Source organism: Aureococcus anophagefferens, assembly GCF_000186865.1.
Source record: "Aureococcus anophagefferens unplaced genomic scaffold AURANscaffold_12, whole genome shotgun sequence".
In the NCBI taxonomy this organism is placed as follows: domain Eukaryota; class Pelagophyceae; order Pelagomonadales; family Pelagomonadaceae; genus Aureococcus; species Aureococcus anophagefferens.
In genome coordinates this window covers 83,384-102,611 of record NW_008705572.1, presented here as the reverse complement: position 1 = coordinate 102,611, position 19,228 = coordinate 83,384, and the positions used below count along the sequence as shown (strand labels likewise).

Here is a 19,228-nt window from a genome sequence, read left to right as displayed (position 1 = left end):
GAGCTGATTGTCGTTGAGCCACCTGCGACGCCGAGGGGCGATCGCGCGGCGCGCCGCGCGTCGTGGACGCGGGGGAACTCGCAGGTACGTCAGCGCCGTGAGCTGGCCGATCACGGTCGGGATCGGGCCGGTGATCTTGTTGCCGTCGAGCCACCTGCGACGCCGAGGGTCGGTCGCGCGGCGCGCCGGGCGTCGGGGGACGCGGGTGGAACTCGCAGGGACGTCAGCGCCGTGAGCTGGCCGATCTCGGTCGGGATCGGGCCGTCGAGCTGATTGTCGTTGAGCCACCTGCGACGCCGAGGGTCGGTCGCGCGGCGCGCCGGGCGTCGGGGACGCGGGGGGAACTCGCAGCTTCGTCAGCGCCGAGAGCTGGCCGATCTCGGTCGGGATCCGGCCGGTGATCTTGTTGTCGCGGAGACCCCTGCGACGCCGAGGGGCGGTCGCGCGCCGCGCCGGGCGTCGGGGGACGCGGGTGGAACTCGCAGGGACGTCAGCGCCGTGAGCTGGCCGATCTCGGTCGGGAACGTGCCGGAGATATCGCCGCCGGGGAGGTCCCTGCGACGCCGAGGGGCGGTCGCGCGCCGCGCCGGGCGTCGGGGACGCGGGGGAAACTCGCAGGGACGTCAGCGCCGTGAGCAGGCCGATCTCGGTCGGGATCGTGCCGGTGATATCGGGGCGGCCGTAGTAGTAGCCACCGTAGTAGAAATTCACTAGGTCCCTGCGACGCCGAGGGTCGGTCGCGCGGCGCGCATCGGGGGCGCGGGGGCAGCTCGCAGGTCCGTCGTATCCGGGTCGTAGCAGTCGCCGAAGATCTGGACGTAGGAAGCGTCCTCGCACTCGGAGAGTCGACGGAGCAGGTCCTCGGCGTCCTCGGACTCATCTTGCCCGGCGGGCGCGTTGTCGAGGGCGCGAGAGGCCTGGCCAGCAACGATCACCGAGGAGTAGACCGTGAACTTCTTGAGGTGGCGCAGCATGATGTCGAGGGCGTTCTGGACCTGCGCCGCGATGTCGGCGAAGCCGCTCGAGCCGGTTCGACGTCGTCGCCGAACGACCGAGCGCGCGCGCGCGTCGCCTTCGGGGGGGGGATCCGAGGCGCGCTCACGCCGCTGCAAGTATGGAAGCCGCGTTTTGGCGGGTACGCGCGGGCGGCGGCGCGCCAGGGGGCTTTTGCGGTCGAGTTTCGCGAGCTCAACGGAGTCTTCGGCGCCTTCGCCGTTCTCAACGCCTTCGGGGTCCTCCCCGGAGGCGCGCGGCGGGCGATGCACTCTGAGGGGAGCGAGCGACGCGATCCAACCCCTAAAACGGCGCGAGAGCGCGTGCAAAGCCCGCGCCGGCGCGCGCGAGACGGTGATGGATCGGAGGTGCTGAAATCGAGTCCAGCCCGGGGTAATTATTGCGTCGAAACAGTTTCGACCGATTTGCTGGCCGGGGGTCGGTGAGATCCTCTCTGAAATTTCGACACCTCTCACACGGCCCTTCTGCTACAGACGGTGGCGGTACTCGGCGTCGTCGACGGACAGTCGGTCTATGGATAGCCTGGCGAGGGAGCGAGGGAGCGCCTAAGAGGGGCGTTCAAAAAAGGGCGCACGGGGAACTCTCCCGGCCTGTATATCCAAGGGGGCGTTATGTGCAAGGGGAACCCTCGGTCGGTCACTCGATGGTGACGACGCAGCGGTCCGGGTCCGGGGCGTCGTCGGCGTCCGGCGCGAGGGGCGCGGCGACGGCGACGGCGGCGGCGAGGGCGTGGAGCGCGAGGGGCGCGGCGAGGGCGCCCGTGAGCGCGTAGGCGCCGGCCGCGGCCGCCGCGCGGCCGCCGGCGGCCGCGGGCGCGAGCCTGTCCCCCCCCCTCCCGCCGCTGGGGAACTCCGCGAGCCAGGCGGCGCAGAGCGCGCCGTAGACCGGGTCGCCGTCGTGGTCGTCGAGCGACGCGGCGACGGCGGCGCGCTCCGCGTCGAGGACCGCGTCGCCGCGCTCGGCCGCCACGGCGTCCGCGGCGGCCGCGAAGGCCGCGACGGCGGCGCACGCCCCGACGGCGACCCAGGCGTCGCCCCGGGCGTCCCGGAAGGGCTGCGTCGCCGCGAGCTCGGCCCAGAGCTGCGCCTGCATCGCTCCGTGCAGCGCCGCGACGCGGGGACACGCCGCGAGGAGGTCGAGCCCCGCGGCCGCGGCGCGCCAGGACGGCTCGGAGGCGCGCCAGGCGTCGGGCGCGGGCAGGCGCAGGGCGCCGCCGGACGCCGCGTCGGCCGCGACGCCCTCGAGCGCGCCGCTCAGCGCGCGCGCGTTCCACGGCCGCGCCGACGCCGTCGGGTCCGCGCCGAAGACCGCGAAGGCCGCCGCCAGGCCCGCGAGGCGCCAGTCGCCGAGGGACGCGGGGAGGACGTCGCCGGCGAAGAAGTCGCCGACGACGAAATCCGCGGCCGCGTCGCGGCACAGCGCCCAGAGGCCGAGCTGGGCCAGCGCTAAAGCTACGGGGCCGACGACTTTGGCCGCCGCCAGACTCATGCCCAGGGCTTCCAGCGTCTGGCGCGGCGTCGGCGCGGCGGCCTCGACGGCGCCGGCGGCCTTCAGGGCGCCCTTGAACTTGTCCGCGGCGCCGCGCGCCGCGGCGACGTCCTCGTCCGACGCGCCGTCGCCGAGGCGCACCTCGAGCAGCCGCGCGCTCGCCGGCGACCGCGCGATGGCCGGCTTCCGCGCCGGCCGGTTCGGCGGCGGCCGCGTCCACGTGTTGCGCGACGCGTCGAAGACGTAGCCCATGCGCTTCATGGCCGCCTCCTTGTCCGCGTCGGACATGGGCGGCTTGCTCCCGCGGTTCAAACTCTCCGCGCGCAGCGCGGTGCGCGCGATGCGTTGTGGGGGTTGGAGGAAGGCGGTCGCGGCCGCCACCATGGCTGACAGCGCGAGGATTCGCGCCATGATCAGCGGCAGCAGTTCGATTTCTTCGAAGGAGAGGACCTTCTTGCCGCGGCTCGTTGTTGAATGAGACCCTGAAGTTCAAATTGAGGTGTTGAGGCTTGTGGCAGTAGCAGCTCGGAGCGCGCGTGTATGATGATCATGCGGTTCGCACCGCTCGCATTGCTCATAGCAACCGCGCATGCCTTCCAGCAGCCGCTGCGCCCGCTGAAGCCCGGCGCGCTCGGTAAGAAACCGGGCCGCCTGCTCGCCGCCGCCGCCGGGGAACAAAAGCAGACGGGCGCGAGCGTGCCCGCGACGACGCTGGGCGTGGCCAAGAACCTGATCGGCGCGGGCACCTTCGCCATGCCCGCGGCCATGTCGCGGACCATGGCGCCCGGCGCGTCGCTCGCCGGCGGCCTCGCGGCGCCCCTGGCGATGATGGTCGCGCTCGCGTCGATGTCGGCGTACTGCTTCAACATGATCGGCCGCGCGACGAACGGCGAGCGGGCGACGCTCGGCGAGGCCTGGGAGGCCGCGGGGCTCGGGTCGACGTCCTGGCTCATCAAGGGGGGCACGGTCCTCAAGTGCGCGTCGGCGTGCTTGATGTACGGCATCGTGTTGGCGGATTTGGGCGTGCCGCTCGTCGCGTCGGCGGTGCCCGCGCTCGCGACGCGCGCGCGCGTGCTCGCCGCGACCATGGCCGTCGCCGCGCCGCTCTGCCTCGCGCCGACGCTGGATTCCCTCAAGCCCTTCTCCCTCGCGGGCCTCGCGTCGACGTTATTGGTCGTCGCGTTCATGGGCCTCCGCTGCTTCACGCCCGACAGGGTCGCCGTCGCCGCGGCGCCCGCGGCCGCCGCGGCGGGCTCGGGGGCGACGATCATCCTGCTGTCGACGCTGGCGACGGCGACGCTGGCGCACTACAACGCGCCCGCGTTCCGCGCGGAGCTCGCGGACCCGCAGGGCCCGACGGCGAACCGGCGCTTCGCCAAGGCCGTCGCGGGCGCGTTCGCGCTGACAACCCTGGTCAACGGCCTCGTGGCCGCGCTGGGCGTCGCGACCTTCGGCACCGGCCGGCCGGACATCCCGGGCTTCGTGCTCAACGCCTACGGGTCCGCGACGTCGAAGGTGGTGGATACCCTGGCGGACGCGGCGCGCGCGGTCTTCTTCTTCTCCTTCCTCACGTCCTTCCCCTTCGCCTTCGCGGGCCTCAAGGACGGCGTCACGCCCGGTGCCTGGACCCCGCCGGCGAAGAAGGCGCTGACGCTGGGCATGCTCGGCGGCCTCGGCGTCGCGGCGCACTACGTCACGGACGCGGGCTTCGTCGTCGCCTTCGCGGGCGCGACGCTCGGCTCGGCGCTGACCTACGTCATCCCGTCCCTCCTCCTCCTCAAGACCAAGGGCGACGCCCTGTCCAAGCTCGAGAAGGGCGCCTGCAAGCTCATCACCGCCGCGGGCTTCGCGTTCATGAGCCTCGGCGGCTTCATCACGGCCAAGAGCTACTTCTAGGCCGATCCACGCGCCGCCGCCGCACATACAGTTCGTGTCTATATATGAAGGGCGTGATGAAGGGGGGGAGGGCACAGTCGGGAACATGCGGCTTCGATGGGTGCTCGGGGGCGACCTCGTCGCGGCGCCTAGAGGCGGCGGCGGCAGACGCAGGACGCGGCGCCTAGAGGCGGCGGCGGCAGACGCAGGACGCGGCGCACTGGGGCTTGGCGCAGTCCGGGCAGAACCACTCGCCGTCCGGGACCGCGTCGAGGCCGACGCACGCGAGGTGCGCGGCGTTCTTGCAGTGCTTGTCCTGGCCGTCGCAGAGGAGGAGCGTCGCCGTGTCGCCCTCCTCGCCGCAGACGACGCAGGGGTCGTAGTACCAGGGCTTGGGCTTCTTGAACTTCGTCAGGCGGAGCTTCGCGTGCGTGTCGCCGGGCGCGCGCGCGAGCGTGCCCGTGACGTCGTAGTCGCCGTAGTGCGACTTGCCCGCGCCCGTGATCCTGCGGTGCGCGGGACGCGCGTGCGCTCGTCGCGGGGCGGGGCGTCGTCGCCCGCGCGCGCGCGCGGGGTCGTTCCGGGCGGGCGCGCGGGGGAGTTCGCCGGCCGCGCGGACGCGGCCGGCGCGCGTGCGGCCGTCGGGGCCGACGGTGACGACGAACGAGTCGCGGCGGTCCTTGCCTGCGCGGGGCGGTGGGACTCCGGGCGAGTCGTGAAAATCCCCGCGAGCGCGCCGGCGCCGCGCCGTGGCCCCAGAGCGCCGGGTCGTCCGTGAAGGTGCCCTGGCAGACGAGGGTCCCGGGCTCCTTCTCGAGGACCGTCATGGTGAACCTGGGCGCGGGGGGGCACTCGCGGGCGCGGTCGCGATTCCGCGGAACCGCGCCGGCCGCGCGCTTGAGCGCGTGCGTCGTCTCGAGGTGCTCCTGGCGGTAGGCCCAGACGCCCGTGAGCGCGGCGCCGTACTTGAACTCGAGGCCGTGGTGGCCCTTGATCGTGCCCGTCATGGAGCAGAGGACCTTGCGGCCGTTCGCGCCCGCCTCCTGCTCGGCGGCGGCGAACGGGTCCGCGGGGAGGCGCCGCGCCTTCTTGGCCTTCTTCTTCTTGCGCGGCGCGTCCGCGCCGAGGGACTCCTTGCGCGACTTTTTCGCGTCCTTGGTCTCGCCGCCGCCTGCGAGGGAGATTTCGCGCGGCTCCGCGCGGCGGAACCGATCGATCGACGTCGCGCGGCGACGCGCGCGCGGACCCCCCACCTTCGACGCCGCGCGACTCGCCGTCGCGGCGCGGCGCGGCGGGCTCGGGCGCCTTCGGCGTGCCCGTGGCGAGCAGGTCGGCGAGGCCGCCGCCCTCGCGCCCGAGCGCCGCCGGCTTCGGCGAACGATCCGCCTCCTGGGACGTCGCGTTGGGCTTGCAGGCGAGCTCGTCGGCGTCGTCCGCGTCGTTGCCGCTCACGGCGTTCTCCTTCTGAGGATCCTCGCGCTGCTCCTGCATCTCCTTCGTTTCACGACGCGGCAAACAATGAACGAATCGGATGATCGCAAACCGGTGAGCTCACCGGAATTGCCGCAGGGATGCGGACAAGCGACCGCGCGCCAGACGACTCCTCACAGGAGCGCCAAGTTTACGCGTGCCCCCCTTTGCCCGCGGGTCCTCGGAAGGGGAGTATCGACTTGCGCTCGTCGATGTGGAGGCCGGCGACGAAGCCCCCGCTCTCGCGCACGCCCTCGTGGTCGACGCGATTGCCCCGCGTCTGCGAATCGTCCATGCCGATGTTTTTCATGTCGTCGCCTGCGCGCGCGCGTCGTCGGAGGGCGCGCCGCGCGTCGCGGTGGACGCCGGCGCGCGCGCGCCATCAAGCCGCGGTCCATGCGGCACTCCAAATACGCCTTCGAGAGCTGTTTGCACGCGACGTGCTCGCTGCCCTCGGCCTTGAGGCACGCGATGAATTTCGTCTTGAGCGCCTTGCACTCGCCGCCTGCGACGAGGGCGCGGCGCTGCGGGCGCGGCGAATGCGGGCCGCGGACGCACCGTGGTCCAGCGGGAAGGAGCCGCGCTCCGGCGGCGTCGACTGACTCTTCGCGCCGCTGAAATTCATGGGTGCGCGACGCAGGCGACCGTCGCGCGCGCGCGCGGGCTTGGAGCGGTGGAACGGCGCTGGGTACGGCGGCGGCGCGACGCGGGAGCGACGCTGCCAAACCAGCTCTACCACCTCGACGACGCCGCGCGGCAACACGACGGCACTTGCAGGGAAACTTTCCCGGTGGAGACGACGCAGTCGAGCGCGCGTCCCCTTCAATAACTAGTCCAACATGAGCGCCGACATGAAGCTTGAGCCCTTAGGCGATCACCTCTCCTTCTTCGGCCCTGGGTCGTCGTCGAAGGCCTTCGCGGGGTCGTCGGCGAAGACGTTGAAGCTGCCGCGCTTCGGGCTCGCGACGCGGCGGCGCAGCGGCACGTTCCGCTCGAGCGAGTCCATGGACAGCATGGTCGCTTTGATGAAAGCCAGCGTGTCGAAGCCCGAGTCCTTGACGAAGGGGTCCATGAGCATGCTCGTGCCCAACGTGAAGAACCCGTAGAAGAACAGCGTCACGACGGGCGACACCGCGACGGCGGCCCAGAGGAGCGACGGCACGAGCGCCGCGGCGGCGACGGCGATGTAGATGCAGACCATGGTCTCGAGCAGGTTGTAGTAGGCGAGCGGGATGGGCTGGTTCAGGTGCATCATGAGGTCCTCGGCGTGGTTCGACACGTACATGAGCGCCCAGCGGACGCTGTAGAGCACGGAGCTGAGCACCTCCGGCGCGACCATCTTCCGCGCGCCGGCCTCGTAGGTCGCGTCGACGGCCCAGCCGATGACCTCGTTGTAGCCCGGCCCCGCGATCTCCTCGAGCGCCGCGTGCTCCGCGGACCCGCGCTCGAGCAGCTCGTTCTCCGCGAGCCAGTCCAGGTCTCTCACGCGGTGGCAGGCCTGGAGCACGAGCGCCACGGCCAGGCCGATGAGGCGGACGAGCTCGTGGCGCGTCCGCTCCAGCTCCGCCTCGCCCGCGGCGTCGTCCGCGGGCCTCCGTACGACGAAGATCGCGATGTGCATCGCGCTGTTCTGCGCGGCTTCGATGACGTTGCCGCACAGTTCCCTCATCCGCCACCAGCGCGCGAAGACGATGGAGTTGAAAAAGCCGAGGATGAACGTGAGGAAGCCCGTGAGGTACGCGAGGATCTTCTCCGCGTCGCGGAAGAGGTGGAGCGCGAGCCGCTCGCGCGACGACAGCGCCGCGGGCGTGTGCCGCTCGCGGTGGTGCAGCTCGTCGTAGACCTACAGCGCCGCTGGACGAGCAGACTTCGTCGGACGACGCCCGGACGCGCGAAGCACAGCGCGAGCGTGAGCAGCGCGACGAGGACCGCCGTCTTCCAGACCTTGGGGATGATCGTGCCTTCGACGCGGAAGAGCGTGCGCTCGCCGGGCACGTAGTGGTACTTTTTGCGGATGCCCGGCTGCACGATGCGCGTGTAGACCATCGCGTCAGCCGTCGAGACGCGTCATATTGGTGCTATCCCATAACTCCCGAGGGGCTGCAATCAAGCTGTTGACATGTTCAAGGGCAGCCTCTTGTTCCAGACGATGGAGCCCGCCCGAAGATAATCCGGTGATGCGCAGGAGGCTCCTGGCCGTCGCGCTTGCGTCCGTCGCGCGCTGCGACCCCAGCGCGGCGCCGAGCCTGGGCCCGACGGCGTCCTGGGTCCCGACGGCGGCGTGCCACGACTCCGCGTCCTGGCACAAGAGAGGGGCCCCCGCCAAGGACTGCGCCTGGGTGGCGGACTACGCGACGCGCTGCGCCGTCGTCGGCGAGGACGACGCGGTCGCCTACGACGCCTGCGAGCGCGCCTGCGGCTGCAGCGCGGCGCCGTCCGCCGCGCCCGCGCGCGCGCCGACCGGCGCCGCGCCGACGCGCGCGCCGTCCGCGCCGCGCCCGAGCGCCGCGCCGACGGCGCCGAACGCGACGGCGCCGGCGCCGTCGCTTCCGCCCTCGACGGCGCCGCCGAGCCGCGCGCCGACGCCGCCGCCGTCGTACCGGACGCTCGGACCGACGGCGTCGCGCGCGCCGACGCCAGCGCCGTCGACGAACGAGACCTTCCACGGGTCGAAGAAGAAGAAGCTCCACAGCCTGAGCCCGCGCGTCACCTTCGCCGCCGCCGCCGTCCTCGTCTTCGGCGGCATCGCCGCGATCTTCGCGCTCGTCCTCCTCTTGATCGGCGCGTCGCAGCTCAAGGCGACCATCACCGGCCCGAAGCCCTGCCTGAGTCCCTCGGAGGCGGCGCGGCGGGGCGAGTTCTGGAGCGCCGACGGCCGCGACTCGTTCGTGCAGGAGCACCACCACGCCGTCTATGAGTAATGAGCTAGCGGAGGAGGCCTCGGAGGACGTGCTGGATCAGCGTGAGCGAGCGTCATTGTGCCAGCCTGTGGACGTTTAGCAAGCCAAACTCTCGAGAGCGCAAGGAGCCGCGACCTCTTCACGGCTTGCGCGACGCGCCTCGGCATCTCACCGCATCAATAATACGATGGGCGGCGGCACGGGCGGCGGCGAGGGCGGTGGAGGCCCCCGGAGCGATTCGCCCCCGCCGATCATACCCAAATCGGCGCGGTCGCTGTTTAGAGACGCATCACGGTCGCGGTCGCCGCCGCCCCCGACGTCGCCGGACGCCTTCGGGTCGCCGCCCCCGACGTCGCCCTTCCTGCCGTCGACGTCGCCCGTGCCCGCGAAGTCGCGCGACCTCCTCGACGACGCGTTCGACGAGGCCAAGGCGGGCGCGCGGGCCGAGGCCGTCGAGCGCGTGACCCGACTCCTGAAAAAGCACGTCGCGCGCATGGACGAGCGCGGGCTGACCTTTGAGCACACGTTCCGGGCGCCGCGGCTCCGGTTCACCGTCGCGCTCGCGCGCTACGGCGCCAAGGGCCGCGAGTTCGTCGAGGTCGATTCCACGGGCCTCGACTGCGACTGCGCGGCGCTCCGGCCGCGCGACGAGTTGGTTGCTGTCGACGGCGTCCTGCTCGTCGACGTCCACCGGCCGGGCTTCTTCCGGAACCTGCAGCGCCGCGTCCGCGAGGGCGCGCGGCCCATCACGCTCAAGTTCGTCCAGGGCATGCACCGCGCCGTGTGGAACTCAAATCTTCACGCTGACTTCAATGTGCGCGTAATCGAACGGTTTGGACCAGGATCTTCAGCCGTGCTTCGAGAACTCGACGAGAGCCATCGATTCGTCCAAAAATCAGCCGAATCGACTTCGATGTGACCGAGCGAGAGAATTTCAAAGTTTGGTCAGCACGTCCCAAACCAGTGGTTGATTTCCACACAGGCACCGCGACGCGGCCTTCGCGGTCCAGGAGGAGACGCGCCTCGCGAAGGAGGAGGCCTTCAACACGCCGCCCTTGGACGTCGCGCCGCTGAACCTCGCCGTGACGCGCCTCGACGAGGACCCCCTCGAGGACGACGACGGCGGCGGCGACGCGCGCGCGGAGCCCGCGCGCCGCGACTGCCGCGCGGACCGCTGCTGCTTCGCCTTCTAAGGCTAAGCCGGCCGGCGGGGCGTGCTGCCACGGCTCCAGTTGCATGGCCCTCTTGGCTGCTTCGCCTTCTAAGCCGGCCGGAGGGCGTGTGCTGCCACGGACTAGCATAGTCCTCTTACGACGGGGGCGTCGGGAGCGCCGCCTGGTGGGCCTTCTCCTCCGCGGCCTGGACGAGCGCGGGCAGGTGGCCGCGCTGCTCGTCGCCCAGCCCCGCGGCCCACCGCTCCGCGTCGCCGCGGCCCTGGGCGACCTGCAGCGCCCGGAGGAAGTGGAGCAATTCCTCCTCGTGGTCGATGGGCGACGTGTAGTAGCCCTCGGCGTCGTCGTCGTCGTCGTCCCAGTCGTCCGCGTCCGCAAAGGACGCGAGCGCGCCGCGGATCGCCGAGAGCTCGTTGCCGTAGTTCTCGCCGATGTTGTCCGGCACGTCGTCGTCGTCGTCGTCGTCGTCGGCGTCCTCGGGCTCGTCGTCGTCGTCGTCGACGTCGTCGAACGCGTCGTCGTCGTCGTCGTCGCCGTCGTCGACGTCGTCGCGCGAATCGCTCTGGATCGCGAGGAGCGCCGCGACGTTGGCGGCGAACACGCGGGGCAGCGCCGCGGCGACGGCGCCGTGGGGCGGCTCCATGGCCAGCACGGCCGCGAAGCCGAGCGCCGCGAGCTTCTTGCCCAAGTTCGTTTTGACGTCGGCCGCGTACGCGAGCCACTTCGTCAGCAGCAGCTCCGCCGCGCGCGGGGGCACGCGGTTCGCGTCGAAGAGGCCGTCGAGCACGAGCCGCGGGTCGTAGAAGAGCAGCGAGTTGAGCACGTCGAGGAGCGCCAGCGCGAGCGACTTCCGGTAGACGACGCGGTGCGCGTCGTCGCCGACGTTGCCCGCGGCCTCGCGGCCCCGGATCTCCTCGGCCGGCGGCGGGCCGTCGGCGCACTCGAAGGCCGCGGCGAGGAGCGGCAGCGTGCCCAGCGCGACGTCGTCGACGCGGCCGCGGCAGTTGTGGAATATGGAAAGAAGCACGTGCGTCGCCTTGACGCAGTCGCGCTCGCACGCGCGCCGCTGGTGCTCCGGCGCCAGCAGGCGCGCGGCGACGCCCGCGAGGGCGTCCACGAGGCGCTGCCCCCCCGCCGTCGCGCCGCGCAAAAAGGCCTCCGGGTCGCGCGACACGAAGTTGTCGAGCGGCGCGACGAGGTCCGGGAGGTAGTCGTAGGCCCACTGGTGGAAGGCGTCGATGAGCATCTCGAAGAGGGACCAGAGGGGCGCCGAGAAGGGCGCGTCGCCGTGGTAGGTCAGGTAGGACAGCACCTCGATGCCGTTCTCGAAGTACTCCACGAAGTCGCCGTCCTTCCGGAAGATCTTCGCCAGGGGCCCGACGAGGTGGGGCTCGATGGCGCCGTAGATGTTGCCCGCGTTGTCGTCCAGAGCGCTCAGCAGCGCCGCCATGGCCTCGACGCACTGGGCCGCGGCCATGGACGCCTCGTCGTCGTCGTCCGCGTGCGACGCGTAGTTGGCGAACGCGTCCGCGAGTTTCGCCGCGAGCGCGACGGCGTAGGGCGCGATGGCGTCGCCGAACTTGTCGATGACGATCTCGAGAGCCTGCACCACGTCGTCGCTGCCCACGTCGGCCATGATGCGGAAGCACGCCTCGAGGATGTTCGGCAGCTGCGGCTTGAACAGACGCTCGATGATCGCGTGCTCGTTCGCCAGCAGCTGGCGCAGCGCCGACGCGGCCTCGACGCGCACGGGCAGCGCCGCGTCTTCCAGGGCGCGCAGCACGGAGCCGCAGCACTGCTCGACGCGCGCGGGGGACAACGTTTCCGCGTGGTCCGCGAAGCGCATGACGACCCAGACGGCCCGGCTCCGCAGGAAGCCGAAACTGCCGCAGTGCGCCGGCGCGCCGGCCACGGCGACGATCTCCGGGAGCACGTGGACCTCCAAGAGGCGGTCGACGGCGGCGGCCAGCGCCTTGCGGGGCTTCAAATCCTCGCTCAGCGCGCCGAGCGCGCCGAGCGCGCCGTCTTTCGCGCGCGCCCAGTCCAGGGTCACGGCCGCGGGTGCTAAAGCCGCGTAGGCTTCCAGGGTCTGCGAGAGCCTGGTCAACAGCTTCTCGAGCACGTCCTTGGACCGCGACCGCACCAAATCGGAGAGCAGCGACATCGCCGCCGCGCGCGGCTCGAAGAAGTCCTCCATGGGGTCGTGGCTCTTGCGCACGAACTCGCCCGGGTCGCTCTCGAACTGGTCCACGTCCTCGAGCGTCGCTTCGAGGGTCGGCAGCGCGCACTCGAAGAGCACGAAGTCGAGGTGCGGTTTGAGGAGTTTGTAGAGGCCGCCGATGTCGACGGCCGCGTCGAGGAAGCTGAAGGCGAGCTGGGCGACGCGCTTGGACACGTAGCGCCCCCGCGACGCCGCGGCGAGGAGGCCGAGCATGGACTCGAGGCACTTGGGCGCGACGTCGCGCGCGAAGACGCGCGCGAAGGGCTTGACGGCGTCGTCGACGTACTTGGCGCGCGCGTAGCGCGTGAGGAAGCGCGTCGCGATCTGCGCGGCCCACTTCTTGAGCTTCCACTGGGGCAGCGCCTCCAGGGCCTGGGCGTCGCCCGCGGGCAGCGCGCCGCGCGCGGCCTCGGGCGAGGGAGAGTCGCACTCCAACGCCGCCTTCACCAAGTCGAACCAGTCGAGGATGAAGGCGTGGTCCCGCAGCGCGCAGTTGGGCAGGGCGAACTGCGTGCAGCTCCAGAAGATCTTGAGGATGAGCTTGGCGAGGATCGCCGCGTCCGCGTGCGCGCCGGACGCGGGCACGAAGCGCGCGAGCATGTCCCTTAATAACGGGAAGCTCTCGCCGATGAGGGCGTCCAGCGGCAGCCGCGCGCCGTCCTCGCGGCTCTTGTACTCGAAGCGCTTCGACACCTTGCGCAGCGCGAGGAGCGCGTTGTGCACGGACGCGGCGTCGGCCTGCGCGCGCAGCGCGGCCATGACGCGCGGCACGAGCTCGGGCCAGCGGTCCGGGAAGTCGCGCAGCGCGAGCTCGTTGACGCACTCCGCGAGCTGCTCGCGGATGGCGCCCGTCGTCGACGGCAGGAGCAGCGCGTCGAGCGCGGTCGCGCGCGCGCGCGACCGGTCCTCGGCGCCGCCGAAGACCGCGTCGTCGCCCCAGCGCTTCTTCACGAGATTCTTCACGGCGATGGCCGCGGCCTGGCGCGCCTCGAACTGGACGCCCTGCTCCGCGCTCACGCGCAGCAGCACGAAGATGGACCCGCGCATCGCCGTGAGCTGCGCGATCTGCAGCTCCGCGGCCTTGCGCGTCTCCGCCACGGGCGAGAACGTGCCCAGGAGCACGGCGACGACCGACGCCGGGTCGATGTTCGTAGCATCGGCCGGCGCGCTCATCGTTGGCTAGTTTTTCGTGCACGTAATGCGTCGGACGCGCCAGATGACGAGGCGAAAGTCGACTTCAGTGGCTGCCCATCGATGTCGCCAAGCCGACGAAGCGCTTGCGGCAGCTCCGGCCTGGCTCGGCTTCGCGGCGCGCGCGCCGCCAACGATGGCTCGAGCCGCGTGGCGCCGCACCGCCCTCGTCGCGCTCGTCGCGACGTTTCACGCCACCCAGGCGAGACGAGGGCGCGCCGAGACGAAATCCGCGGAGCCCAAGGGCGAGGCCGACTGGTACCAGGACAGCGCCGCCACGCACACGCTCTACGCCGCCCTCGACCTGCCGTGGAACGCGACGCAGGCCGCCGTCGCCGCGGCCTACAAGTCGAAGGTCCAGGCCCTCGAGAAGAGCCTGCGGCGCGACCCCGACGCCTGGTTCGCGTCCCAGAAGGACCGCGGCCGCATCTACGAGCTCGTCTTCGCGGCGTTGGACGCGGACGCCGACGGCGCGCTCAACGCGTCCGAGGCGTCGGAGCTTTTAGAGTCATTAGGCTTCACGGGCGACGCCGACGCCGCCGCGGCCGTCGACGCCTGGCGCGCGAAGACGCTGCCGCGCGCGAAGCGGGCGTCGTACTTCGCGAGCGCGGCGCATCTCCTCGCGACGTCGACGTTCGCGACGCTCCACGAGGCGTCGTCGACGCTCGGCGACGCGGCGACGCGCGGCGCCTACGACGCCCAGGAGCGCGAGCGCGCCGCGGCCTACGCGGAGGACGTCGCGCGGTCGAGCACGTGGCGCGCCGCGCTCGCGCGGTTCCTCGGGACGTTCGTCGTCTTCGCGCTCGGCGCGCTCGCCGCGGCCTACGCGTGCCTGTTCTGCGCCGCCGGCGGCCTCTGGCTCGTATGTGCGGTGCTGGCGAAGCTGTCGGGCGGCGCGCGCGTCGCGGGCTGGCGCGACCGATTGGGCGCGGGCGTGAAGCGGTGGAAGCCGCGGTGGGAGTACGTCGTCGCGGTCGTCGTGCTCGCGCCCGAGTCCTGCGCGGGCGTCATCCTCGTGCTGGCCGTCGGCGCCGCCTACGTCGGGCGCGTCCTGGCGGGCGCGGTGTCCGCGAGCGCGCTCCCGGGGCCGAACGCCGTCCGAGTCGCGAAATGCGTCGCGGCCGCGGCCGTCGCCGCCAAGGTCGCGAAGCCCCTGGCCCGCGTGGCGACGACGCCCGGGGCCTCGCTGCGCGCGGCCGCCGCCGCGACGCGCCGCGCGGCGTCGCGCGGCCTCGCGGGCGCGAAAAAGGTCGCGTCCGCGGCCGCGTGGACACTGTTGCCCTGGCTGTTCTGGTCCTACCTGTCGTCGTTCCTCGAGGAGCACCTCTTCTCCCTGCTCGCGGGCGCCGCCGTGGTGCTCGTCGCCGTGCGGCCCGTGCGCGAGGCCGCGCTCTCGGCGCTCGGCGGCGCGCTCGCGGACGCGGGCCTCGCGCCGCGGCCCGAGCACGCGCCCGAGGTCGACCGCGTGCTCGCGCGCGTCGCCGGCCTCGAGGTCGTCACCTACGAGGCGCCGGAGCTGCTCGAGGACGCGGCGCTGCGGTCGCGGGTCGAGGCGGCGGGCTTCGTCCGGCCGCGCGACGCGCCGCCGCCGACGCGCGCGGAGCTCCTCGGCGCCTTCGGCGACGCCTACGGCACGTGCAGCGTCTGCATGGGCGAGTTCGAGCCCGGCGACGCGACGAAGCGCATCGACCCCTGCGCCCACGTCTTCCACGCGGACTGCCTCCAGCTCTGGGTCCAGCAGTGCGCGAAGCAGACGAAGATCCCCACCTGTCCCTACTGTACGACGCTGCTGTAATACGTGGAGCCGCCTTTGCACTTTCCAATGTCCCTTGTTCTTACTAGTACGTCCGCGCGCGGCCGCCCTCCGCGGCCTAGCCGAACTTGACTCGGCTCTGGACCTTGGCGAAGCGCTTCATCTTGAAGGGCTCCTTGACGACGTCCTCCTCCTTGTTGCGGATGTCGTGGCCGAAGGACGCCTTCGTCGCCTTGGGCGCCTTGAGGCGCCGCTTCTGCTCGAGCGCGCTCAGGTCCGGGTAGTCGACGCCGTCCTCGAGCCACTCCGTGTAGCCCGCCTCGATCAAGCCCCGGATGGACTCGCCCTGCTGCTTCGTGACGGCCCCGTAGGGCCCCTTGAAGGGCGGCTCGCTCCGCGTCGCCGTGGGCTTGCCGCTGGGCTGCGTGAACCGGATGTCCTGGTGGTCCTGCGCGTAGGCCCGCTGCGACTTGGCCGTGAGGCAGCCCTCCTTGAGGGCGAGCTTGTTCGTCTTGATGAAGGACCGCTGCGACTCCTTGGGCTGCGACGGCGTGCTCGCGATCCATCGCGACATGACGACGCCCGCGTTCTCGCTGTCCTTGATGTCCGCCTTGCCGTAGACGTGCGTCTCCTCCGGCAGCTCGTAGGACGTCGTGCGCACGGACCCCACGCGGTCCTTGATCATCGTCTTCTTCTTCAGGTGGCCCGGCGGCGCGCCGGGGATCTCCACGGCGGCGCGCGCGGGCAGCATCGTGCGGCGGTCTGCGCTCGTTACAGCCCCGGCCTCTCGCACCTCGCGCGTTGTTGCGATGTATATCTTCATGGAGGGGGATGATTGGCCTCAACAATACTAGTATCGCACAATTCATAGAGGCTGGGTCGAGGCGCAGTATGGGTAGCCCGCGCCATGGCCACCGCCACAACGACGGGCGCGGCGCGTTCCATGGCCACCGCCACAACGACGGCCACGCCGCGCACGCCGTCGGCCACGAGCAGACCATCGCCCAGCTCAAGCTCGAAGCCGTCGAGCTGAAACGGAAGGGCAAGTACGGCGCGGCCCTCGTCAAGCTCTACGAGGCCAAGGCGCGCGAGGCCAAGGACGATCACATCGTCCGGGCCTTGAGCCGCCGCCGGACGAGGCGCCGCCCGGTCGAGGCGCCGCCCGCCGCCGCCGCCGAGGCCATCGAGCCGCCGTCGGACGAGGACGCGGCCGAGATCTTCATCCCGCCGGACATCAAGGAGCCCCTCGAGCCCGTGGCCTACGACGAGACCGCGTCCGTCCCCGCGCGGCCGCGCGACGCGACGGACGACGCGCCCGAGGTCTGGAGCCAGGACGCGCTCCGCCGCGTCGACATCACCGGCGAGGGGCCCGCCCGCCAGTCCTTCTCCGAGGCCGCGCTCGGCTGCTTCGTCGGCAACGCGCCCGACGGCTGCGGCTGCGAGGCCGACGTGACGGAGAATTCGCAACCAAATTTCCTCTGAGCCGACCGACGACCCCGCGCCCGCCCCTCGCTCGTAACAATTCGGATCTTCGATGCGGATGGGGGTTAGGGGGCGTCCGGAGCTCGGCTCGACGGGGCGGGGGTGGGGGATCGTCTCCGCGGAGGTGGCGCGTGGTCGCGGCCGCTTGGAGGTGGCGCGGGCGCTCACTCGTCGTCGTCGTCGTCCTCGCCGCTCTGCGGGGCCTGGGCGTAGGCGGCCTCGGGCTCCGGCGGCGGCGGCGGCGGCGGCGCGTAGGTCGTCGTCGTCTTCGCCTGGTACGCCGCGGGCTTGGCCACGGGCGCGGCGCCGCCGAAGATGGCCGACGTCTGGAGCGCGGGGCCCACGAGGACGAGGGCGAGGGCGAGGACGAGGAGGACGTCGGACTTGGACTCGGCGACGTCGAGGAGCTCCGTCGCGACGACGGCGCCCGCGACGGCGACGGCGACGACCGCGGCAAACGCGAAGTCGGGCTCCGCGACGAGCGCGTAGGCGCCGGGGACGACGACGAGCTGGGCCAGGGCGACGTTCTGGTAGAGCGCCGACGCGCCGCGCTTCTTGAGCCGGAACGCCGCGGCGGCGACGAGCGCGGCCGCGGCGGCCGCGAGCTCCACGGAGCCGAACGTCGCGACCGCGCCGGCGACGGCCGCGGCCGCGGTGTCGGCGGACGGCGCCCCGACGCCGGCGGCGAGGGCCGTCGCCGTGGGCACGAGGCCCCCCGTGGCGGCCATGTAGGCGGCGAGGCCGCCGGGGACGACGCCGAAGCGGAGCGCGACGGGCTTGAGCTCGTTGATCGATTCGACGAGATCCTGGCGGATGATCGTGCTGAGCGGGAGGAGGACGAGCAGGGCCGCCACGGGGCTCTCGTAGAGGGCGTAGGTCCAGGCGGCGCCGCAGAGCGTGAGCCAGGTGTCGTGCGCGCCCTCGCGCGCGGAGCCGTCGGCGAAGCCGGCGCGCCAGACCTCGGCCGCGAGCAGAGCGCCGACGAGCGTCACGGCCGCGATCGTCGACGTCGACTCCCAGGCGGGCTTGAAGAAGATGGCGGCGAGGGCCGCGCAGAGCGGGCCGAACTCGCCGAGGACGCCCTCGGGCGCCGCCGCGACGCGCGCGAGGCGGTGGAGCAGGTGGCAGAGGATGCCGAGCTCGACGGCGAGGCACGTCTCGCAGCGGCTCGACGCCTTGTCGGCGGCGTAGGCGACGGCGATGGGCACCGCGAAGGACGCCGCGCCCGCCCAGGTCGGGATCTTGGAGGCCATGGTGTACGCCTGCGCGGGTCGGCGGTCTCGCGAAACCGCTTCGCGTTTTCCCCGTCCCGCGGCCTCTCAGAGCGGCTTGCGGCGCGGCGCGCGTTCAAATGCGTCCCGGGCGCTCTCTCGGAGGCGTGGCGCGAGGTTATCCCGACGTCCGCCGAAGTTGAGAGCTCGGAGCGTTGAGTCCTAGACAACTCTTGGCGCTCGACGTTTAGACAATCGCACGCTTCTTGACGATCGATTCTCAACGATCACGTCTCGAAAACGTTAGTTAACGACGATCATTCACAACACACATTAAGATTTAGAGTGGTCAGGGGGACGCCGGCGACGACGATCTGGCTCGCGAGCGACTCGGGCCGCCGTTTGCGATCTGACTCAAGGAGTCTGCAAGGTCAGGATTGTTGAAGAAGGTCTTGAAGACGACGTCGCAAGGTACACGCCTAGGTACTCACAAGACTACGCTTACCGCACGGTCCGACTCTTCGGCGTCGTCGGCGTCTCCCCGGGCTTCCGGGACTTCATGAAGGCGGCGAAGGACCGCGGCGGCACCGGCGTCGTCGCCTGGGGCGATATGGGATGCTTCTGTTTGCGCGGCGGCGGCGAGGCCGCCTCGGGCGTCCTTTGCGACTTCGGCACCCAGCCCTCCGGCTTGTGGATGGCCCACCGGGACGTCGACCGCTGCTTGGGCGCCGGCGGCGCGGGCTCGTCCGAGTCCGACGACGAGTGCGGCGGCGGCGCGGACGAGGGCGTCGGCCTCGCCCGGGGCGCGGGCGCGGTCGCGCGCGGGGACGAGGCGGGCGACGACGGAACGAAGGGCGAGGCGAGCGGCGGCATTTCGATCGGGTCGTCGTCGTCGAGGTCCGGCGCGACGGGCGGCGGCGGCTTCGGCGCGGGCGCGGGCGCCGGGGCGGGCGGCGGCGCGGGCGCGGCCGCCTCGTCCTCGCTGTCGTCGTCGAGGACGCCGAGGTCCTCGGCCAGCGGCGGCATTTGGATCGGGTCGTCGTCGTCGATGTCCGGAGCGACCGGCGGCTTCTGGGGCGCCGCCGCGACGTCGTCCTCGTCCTCGTCCTCGACGACCCCCAGGTCCTCGACGGGCACGGCCCGCGCCCCCACGGCGGGCCCCGGCGTCGGCGCGTCGCGCTCCTTGATGTAGTCCGCGAAGGTCTTCGGCGGCGCGAGCGTCGGCGGCGGCTCCGTCGGCTCCTCGCGCGGCCTGGGCAGGACAAGGGTGATTCAACGTCGCTTCAACGTGAGTGTTCCGCGCGCGCGCGTTCCGGGAAAAGCATCCACGCTTCGAGAGCGTTCCGAGAGATGATCGCTCGTCCAAAAATCAGCCGAAACGAGTGGAAAACGGCCGAGATATGAGGCTTTGAAGTTGGGAATTTCGCTCTCTTGTCCTGCCCTGCGCGCGG

General features: G+C 71.8%; 6 protein-coding genes across 6 annotated transcripts in view; 1 reads left to right on the top strand and 5 right to left on the bottom strand.

Annotated features, from left to right (window-relative positions):
- Positions 1-1,610: 1,610 nt before the first annotated feature.
- AURANDRAFT_71801 (expressed protein) lies at positions 1,611-2,931 on the bottom strand (the record flags this gene model as incomplete). Its single annotated transcript, XM_009039589.1, has 1 exon — positions 1,611-2,931. A coding segment is annotated over one exon (1,319 nt), but the record flags the coding sequence as incomplete, so codon positions are not given.
- A 120-nt stretch (positions 2,932-3,051) lies between these two features.
- Positions 3,052-4,398, top strand: AOT4 (hypothetical protein; the record flags this gene model as incomplete). The annotated part of the gene is made up of 1 exon (XM_009039862.1): positions 3,052-4,398. The coding sequence occupies one exon, from the start codon at positions 3,052-3,054 to the stop codon at positions 4,396-4,398; it is 1,347 nt and encodes a 448-aa protein (XP_009038110.1).
- A 1,823-nt stretch (positions 4,399-6,221) lies between these two features.
- Positions 6,222-6,472, bottom strand: AURANDRAFT_17897 (hypothetical protein; the record flags this gene model as incomplete). The annotated part of the gene is made up of 2 exons (XM_009039588.1): positions 6,222-6,352; positions 6,406-6,472. Coding segments are annotated over 2 exons (198 nt in total), but the record flags the coding sequence as incomplete, so codon positions are not given.
- Positions 6,473-6,721: 249 nt separating this feature from the next.
- Positions 6,722-7,893, bottom strand: AURANDRAFT_64828 (hypothetical protein; the record flags this gene model as incomplete). The annotated part of the gene is made up of 2 exons (XM_009039587.1): positions 6,722-7,690; positions 7,726-7,893. The coding sequence occupies 2 exons, from the start codon at positions 7,891-7,893 to the stop codon at positions 6,722-6,724; spliced, it is 1,137 nt and encodes a 378-aa protein (XP_009037835.1).
- Positions 7,894-10,055: 2,162 nt separating this feature from the next.
- On the bottom strand, positions 10,056-13,313 carry AURANDRAFT_64827 (hypothetical protein; the record flags this gene model as incomplete). Its single annotated transcript, XM_009039586.1, has 1 exon — positions 10,056-13,313. One exon carries the CDS (start codon positions 13,311-13,313, stop codon positions 10,056-10,058), a length of 3,258 nt encoding a protein of 1,085 aa, XP_009037834.1.
- A 1,889-nt stretch (positions 13,314-15,202) lies between these two features.
- The window catches only part of AURANDRAFT_64826 (hypothetical protein), a gene marked incomplete at both ends in the record, with an annotated part of 6,743 nt that continues 2,717 nt past the window's right edge, over positions 15,203-19,228 (bottom strand). The window contains 4 exons of the mRNA XM_009039585.1: positions 15,203-15,846; positions 15,878-15,924; positions 16,735-17,828; positions 18,288-19,029. Coding sequence (XP_009037833.1) covers positions 15,203-15,846; positions 15,878-15,924; positions 16,735-17,828; positions 18,288-19,029 — 2,527 coding nt within the window. The remainder of the gene's footprint in view (positions 15,847-15,877; positions 15,925-16,734; positions 17,829-18,287; positions 19,030-19,228) is intronic.